Genomic DNA, 7,371 nt, shown 5'->3' on the forward strand with positions numbered 1-7,371 from the left:
ATATATACATGTATTTATGTATGTATGTATGTATGTATGTATGTCTGTATGTATGCATGTATGTATGTATGTATGTATGTATGTATGTATGTATATATGTATGTATGTATGTATGTTCAATATCGAGGGGTCAGACTTGAATATTCAATCTTAGCGGATGAAAACATAATTTTCTGGTCCATACGTGCATGCTTAATAACGAACACGCATATACATACTCTTCTCTTTCATAGAAGCTTAACAACAAACACACATATAAGAACGAACGAACGATGTACAGAAGACCAGGACGCGCGTAGGTGAAGAGAAGGTCAAGCATACCGCGGGGCAAGGTGACGTCATCGTCTTTTCCACCTCTCTCTTCATCTGATGACATAACTTATCCCCACGTGATCACCTTTGGTCGCATTTATAGGAGACTCGACGTGTCGGATTGCAAGACGGGCTTGTTTTGAATTTGATATCCGGGAAGGGATTTGCCTACTGTCTAGTGCCTACAGTCATACACAGATAAATAATAATAATAAAATTTTGCAAGATTTTAAACAGAACTGGCTAAAAGAATGTTGTAGCCCACTAGTTACTGAAAGATGCTACGATTCGTCGTTATTAGAGAAGAATTATATAAAGGATCAAGGTTGTCCTTTTTTTTATTCATAGCCTTCTAAATCAAACATTTTATTATTTATTATTATTATATGGATACACTCTATATTTTTTATAGTAACTATACAGTCACATATACTTTTTAACTTTATCTGTATCAATACCGTTTCCTGCTCAACATACGTAAATAATTTTTGAAAGCGTTGATATTCGGGACGCCGATTACGATAGAGATAAATAAGTGAGCGGTGAGCCGTGACTCTGTGAGACCGTGACTCACACTCGTGAGTCGTGATTGCGTGACTCACAGAGTCACAGTCTCACAGTCTCACAGTCTCAGTCTCTGTCACAGAGCATGTTTAGTATGTACTCCTGTGAGAGGCCGAGCCTTTGAGGCTGAGCCCAAAGCCCCAAGAGCCCAATCCGCCCAGTTTCTACAAGCGAGAGTTTCTCAAAAGGTTTACGCGGGAAATTTCGTAACGAGTGCTTTACTGTGAACTTGTGATATGTGAAATGTGATGGACTCCATCATACGAGTACAGATTATAAATATTGAACTTTTGAAGTAAATATTATAAAGTTATAATACATGGTGATATCACCGATTTGTACAGATCTACGATGTACATTGACAGTGCATGGGCATATAACACAAGTGGATAGTTTTATGAGTGGATTGTAGTTATTTAAATAGCTGTATTGGTGTGTACAAGCGAGATAAAAGTAGGGGAGTTACTGGACTGTGTCGCATGCTCAGATATGATTGATATGAGTCTGTATTGGACAGAAATTGACTGTACATACGTCTATTTGTTAAGTTGAGAGAAACTAGTTTCGCTTGTGTAGTCAGTGAATCAACGTAATATTAGTTATAATCATAGACACGATGGCAGAAATATACCAGATAGATGTACCCCTTATCACAGAGCGGCTGCGAGAGCTGGAGCTTATCTGGCTGGATCTCGGATCCACTGATCACGAACGGCATGAACAATCCACCCGAATACTGCATGTGGTGGATGATGCGATTGAACGTGAGTGTGCGCGCAAGGCATCGTTAGTGGTAGAAGTACACGCGCTAAACCAGGCCATAGACGAAGCTGAGTTAGCCCTACGTGATAGTAGTAATGGGGTTGATGCTGTGGATTTAAACCGAAGTTTCTCCTCCATGATGAGAAACGAAGTGGGGGAGAATGGGAGTACTCCCCCGCACACACCGCCGCTGATTAAGCCTGAGCAGTTTAAGTCACTGCATCCCAACGGTACGTTGCCATTGGTTACGCAGAAGAACGAAGCGCTGGTCACGATCAAAGACCTGAATCTGGTGCTGCACGAGCGCCGAGAAGTGCTGTTGACAAATATGGATGGAATAAAAGAGGTTTGGGAAAGGTTAGATTACAAACCCAGCCCGAATGAACACGCTATGCTCCGATTCGAAGACGTTATGAATGCGGATTGTCGGCTCCCTGGATGCTGGTCACAGTCGCGCATCCACACATACGACGCCGCGCTGGTTCGCGCGCGAGCAGAGGAAGCGGCACGCGTGGAGAACATCCGCGATCTAATCAGCGTGCTGAATGGGCTGGAACAGCGCGTGTATATGACCTATGATCCTAACAAGTTAGCCTATCGAGATGCATCCTTGGGTGATAGTGTGGGCACACAGGACGCGGAATCTTTCCAGCCGAGGACAGATATCATAAACGGAATGAAGGGATCCATTGCCGAACTATTGGTATGCCGATGAAGGCTGTTTACTTGGCGCAATTCATGCGTGTACCTTTGCATGACCTCACAGAACAGAAATTGTGACGCAGCATTACAGGTGTCGGATAAGAGTGCTTCTTCTTTCGTCTGATTGTACATAATCATTATTTGTTCACACACACACATATATATAATGTATATGTGTGTGGTGTGTGTTTGTGTTTATGTCTATATATTGCTATATTGTTATATATTATGTATTGTTGTATATTGTTGTATATGGGAGTGCACATTGTCGTAGATCTTATCAGGAGTAGCAATACGTTTTTGTAAAGTGCCTATCACATTTGAATGCACTGATATCTGCAGTTGTGGAACCCCTATGCGTTGTCGTCTGTAGAAGTCACTTCTGGTGTTCAATTATGTAGCTTAGTGCCATAGATTGCAATTAACCTTGTCGTCGTATAGGTTTTGTTCGTCTTCTCTCAATGTCTGGACGCTCATATTTTCTGGCCGGGAGGTTGCATTTTAGATTGAAAAGGTATAGCAGCATGTACAGTGTGTTGTTTTTCCTGCGCGGAATAACAACTGATCGAGCTTGCCTTATACCCGATCCACAAAGCCAAGGTTGACGCCGATTTTACCCATTGTATCTACATTTTCGGCTTTAGGAATTGAAAGAAGCACGCAAGCAAGAACTTGCAGATCTCAGAAGCAACATCCGCGACTTGGAGGGAAAATTAGACGTTGAGATGGAATTTGGCGCACTAACTCGCCATGAGCCAAAGGGAGACTACGAACCCTTATCCCGTATGCAATTGAACAAATACGGGGCTATATGGAACAAGCTGCGTGAGATTCAGCTCGAACGTATCCAGGACTCTGTGGACGCCGCTATAGGCCAGTTGCAGAGTATTTGGGCCGAAGCAGGGGTGAGCGAAAGCGAGCAGCAGGAGTTCTGGAAAGCGCTGAAAGATCCGTACACGATCGATAGTTTGCAGAGCATCGAGAATGAGGTTCGACATTGGCAAAAGTACATAGAGAAGGCAAAGGTTATTATCACCATGATTGGGAAAAGAGCGGATTTTCTGAAAAAAATGCGAGAGTTCGAGGTGTCGGCTTCGGACCCCGCACGCTTCAAAGGGTCATCTCTGCGATTCCTGGAAGAAGAGAAGTTTCGCAAAGGGTGTGTAGAATATCTTAGTTCATTTACTAGTTCCCGCATCTTTGTAGTGTCCTTGCTATGCCAAGAGTTGTATAGCGAGTGTTTAATATTGAGCGTTGATGTTTCACCCTGTGTTAAAAAATTGCGACGATGGCATAGATTAGATGAATTTTGGAGGAAACTCGTTGTCGATGACCTGGCGAGTATTTTGAAATCGTCAAAATTTGCTTTCAGCGTGTCTCAAACTCTGAGATCATTTCAGTACTTAACCTCAAGAGTACAACGCCAATAACCGAGTAGACGTGTACCAATCCCAGTCGAATTAATGGATATGTTTATATATATTCACTTGTTACGTATACGCTCAAGGATGTATATCACATCTGTTTCAGCTATGGTTTTAGAGCTTAAAAGGTGCGGGCCTGCCATTTCCCTTCTTTATAGTATACATGCCGCATTAGAAAATACACAATATTATAAACCGCATAAGGTGATACTCGAATGCATTCCCCATGCTTGGTCTAAACTCTGTCTATTACACCCACACAGTGCTTATCCCTCGCTCTTAAAGCGGGAAGCCAATCTGCGCGATGCCGTCATGCGCTTTGAGGAAGAGAACGGTGAACCCTTTCGCTATCAGGGCGGAAAATATATCGATATTCTCGATGAGGAAATCAATACCCGAGTGCTTAGTGCGGATGTGTTCGGCATTGCGGGACAAAGTAGTCGCACACCGGGAAGGAGGCAAACCAGTGACCGGTCGCAGCACTCACAGTCAGTAAAAAGGGAGACATCGCCACCAAGGACGGGGAGGAGTGCGAGAACCCCCGCAGGTGAGTTCGGTTGTCCTGAAAATGATTCCTGGTGTAGTGTGGATTTCATATACCGGCATGCGGAACAACCAGCAATACAAGTCAAGGGCCTTCAATATATACCTCTTGATCCTGATCGGGCATTACACGTTTCTCTGGTCTCTGAAAGCACAGTATTTTATGGAGTGCACAGTTTGCTTCCACTTAACGGCGAAAAGAAAAAGTGTCTTGCCCGTTTCTAAAACATAATTTGGCAATAGACTATCTTGACGTTACAGATATTATAGCCCCAAAACTCTAACACGCGCTATTGAAGCAATACCAGCTAGTTCGCCTGTCACTCTACTTGCGCTGACACCGACTCCGCCATCTATTCTCCCAGGAAACTCCACCTTTGCCACCCCGGCAGCGCGCAACCAAACCAGGACACCATCACAAACACCCATTCACAGCACACGTACAGGCATGCGCGCACCTAATAGCGGTATGTCAGAGCGAAGAACCAAAATCCCCACACCCAGTGCATCGCGGGGCAGTGTGACCCCTCAGGCACATGTAGACAGACAAAGGTCACAGCCGAGTGACCACAACGTGCGCTCCAATCTAAATTCGGTGAATGGACGTTTTCAAGACTGATTTCCAGAACTCTGATAAACGTTCAATGCTGTTGAACTACGCACACTAGTATACATCGAAATGGGGAAATCAGTGCCGCTTTTTTCCAACTCTTGAACTTCAGCTTAAACCGATTGTAGCGTTTTAAACGTTAAACGTGTGGCCAGCCGGGTTACTAGTCCACCACTACTCTCAAGACGAATAATAGCCGTTTGGTAGTGGTCCTAACAGCAAGAATTCACAAATTAACGAGGCCTTAAAGCAAACAGCGGGCGCTAAATAGTGAAGCATACTTTATCGATCATTTATTACGTGAAGACATCCCCAAACGCATAGCTAAGAGGAACTGTATACGCTAGAGTTTAAAACGCGCTATCAGCTCAAAATCTGACTCATCTGCGCGAAGCGCGTGGTCTCCACTTTCGGCACTATAAGAATGACTTGGCGAAGTATCGGCCAACGAATTGGACCCATCGTGGGACTGTGTGCTCGGGTTTGTTGAAGGTTGTCCTGTCCACCTCTGTACTGTACTTCGTGAGCAAATCATTTTCCTGTAGAGAATATGTATGAATGCTGAGTACTCGTTGGAGCAAGGCTCGTTCATGAGCGCTAGGTCGGGATAACCTTCGATATCAGAATGGCTGGACTATGAATAGTGATCGTCTCGTAGTATATAAACCAGTAGTCAATAGTGCTCGTCTTATAGTATATAAAACAGTAGTACATTGAAGTGTGACTTAAATAAAATAGAAGCACAAAGAGAACCGACATATTTAAAACGCACTGGAGACTATTGCTTACAGTATACATCTTAGTGAATCGCGCTTTTGGGGGCAAAGACGCACTATTTGATCCTACACAGTTGAAAACTAGATCTACATTCACATATATGAAAGCTGCTAGCAGACAGATAGACAAGTTTGACTAGTACATACCTCTCTAAATTTCGCTTTCAATGTTTCGTCATCCGTAACTATCGCCACCTGCGCTTCCAAATCACGGTACTGAGATCGACGCCCAAAATTTGGGGAACCGATCAGCGTTAAGCTGGGACTCTCCTCTCCATCCTTGTAATACCACAGCCCTGTGAAAGTGGAATTAACAGTTGAATTCAAGACCATCCCGCGTAAAATAGAAGCAAGCAAGTTAATTAATGATTTGCTAAGCTCATACACAACCGACGGGTCGCGAAAGGACTAATTTCAAACGCAAACCGTCCTTTAAACTGCTCGATTCGTCCTTAACAGATCAAACCAATCTAGCAGGTCGACAAAATAAGCAGAAAATTTTTAAGTGGCAACTTACCTTTGCCATGGAACGTCCACTTGCTTCGACAGTACTCGAACAATCTGATCCGAGCATGGGAAGAAGTAGCCTCCGCAAGGTTGCTCACGCGATTGAAAAAGCCATGCTCAATTGCGGAGTATAGCCCGGGAATATGCCCTGAGATACCCTTTGAACCAAAGAAGCCGTTGGCCGTTGGAGCTGCTGTCAAGACGCTGAAGGAGGCCTGTTGCAAAGGATATCAAGTTGAGAATCAGAGGTATGTGGGTTGACAGACCATCTCGCTATACATCAAAAAGTTGTTTGAAAACATCGTTCTGATTCTGCTGCTCACATGTATACTGCACGTGATCGATAATTTTTGTAAGCAACAACAATGCGATGCAAAAAAAACCCGAGCAACGGCAGCACACCTTCGAATTCAGGATAGCGTCCTCGATGTACTGCGGAAAGTTCAGATACCCAGCCGCAATCTGTATGCGAGACTCGGATCGAGCGCTTGCAAGGAGATTCATAATGGTGTCTTGATCCTGCTTGACACCGAATATACCCATCTGCACTAGTGGATATACATGCGTTTTGCTTTTGCCTTTGCAAACAGTTGTCTGTGGAATACCAGACCCATGGTTGCGTACAAGGAGCTCTGAGATGGAGTAGTGGGCATTCTGAACGTACTGTTCATATGGAACTTCCTTTGCAAACCGGGTATCGCTGGACGGCTGCAATGCACCCTTGTGGTCCATTCGATGAGACACTTCCATAACCTTGCGTACAAGCTCTTGGAAAAAGTCTGCAATTGCCGGTGTGTTTTTTAGTAGAACATATCTGATTAATGTAGTGTGTAAGGTGAATAAATCAATTAGAACTTTGGGGTGAGACAGAAATTTAGATGCCAAAATCCGCGTTCAAATCATTCACACAGGAGAAGAAAAAGTAGAATGCAATAAAAACGTAAAAATTCGCACCAGCAACTCAACGGAAAGTCAGGGACTATATCCGGATACGATATAAAATATATGTTAATATATTTACAAATACAATGTATATATATATATATATATATGTATATATATGTATATGTATATATATATATAGCTATATATATATATGTGTGTGTGTGTGTCTGTGTGTGTGTGTAGTGTGTGTGTGTGTGTGTGTGTGTGTGTGGTGTGTGTGTGTGTG

The 7,371-nt window shown here is 43.5% G+C and overlaps 2 protein-coding genes across 2 annotated transcripts; one reads left to right on the top strand and one right to left on the bottom strand.

The window, feature by feature from the left end:
* Nucleotides 1–1,492: 1,492 nt before the first annotated feature.
* On the top strand, nt 1,493–4,926 carry SARC_06481 (hypothetical protein; the record flags this gene model as incomplete). Its single annotated transcript, XM_014299625.1, has 4 exons — nt 1,493–2,341; nt 2,985–3,499; nt 4,028–4,311; nt 4,673–4,926. The coding sequence occupies 4 exons, from the start codon at nt 1,493–1,495 to the stop codon at nt 4,924–4,926; spliced, it is 1,902 nt and encodes a 633-aa protein (XP_014155100.1).
* Nucleotides 4,927–4,974: 48 nt separating this feature from the next.
* Nucleotides 4,975–7,016, bottom strand: SARC_06482 (hypothetical protein). Its single transcript, XM_014299626.1, has 4 exons — nt 6,603–7,016; nt 6,211–6,415; nt 5,841–5,989; nt 4,975–5,456 (listed from the first exon to the last, which is right to left on the bottom strand). Exons 1-4 carry the CDS (start codon nt 6,948–6,950, stop codon nt 5,334–5,336), a joined length of 825 nt encoding a protein of 274 aa, XP_014155101.1. The 5' UTR covers nt 6,951–7,016; the 3' UTR covers nt 4,975–5,333.
* Nucleotides 7,017–7,371: the final 355 nt, after the last annotated feature.

The sequence above is a fragment of the Sphaeroforma arctica genome (genome assembly GCF_001186125.1).
Source record: "Sphaeroforma arctica JP610 unplaced genomic scaffold supercont1.463, whole genome shotgun sequence".
Classification (NCBI taxonomy): domain Eukaryota; class Ichthyosporea; order Ichthyophonida; genus Sphaeroforma; species Sphaeroforma arctica.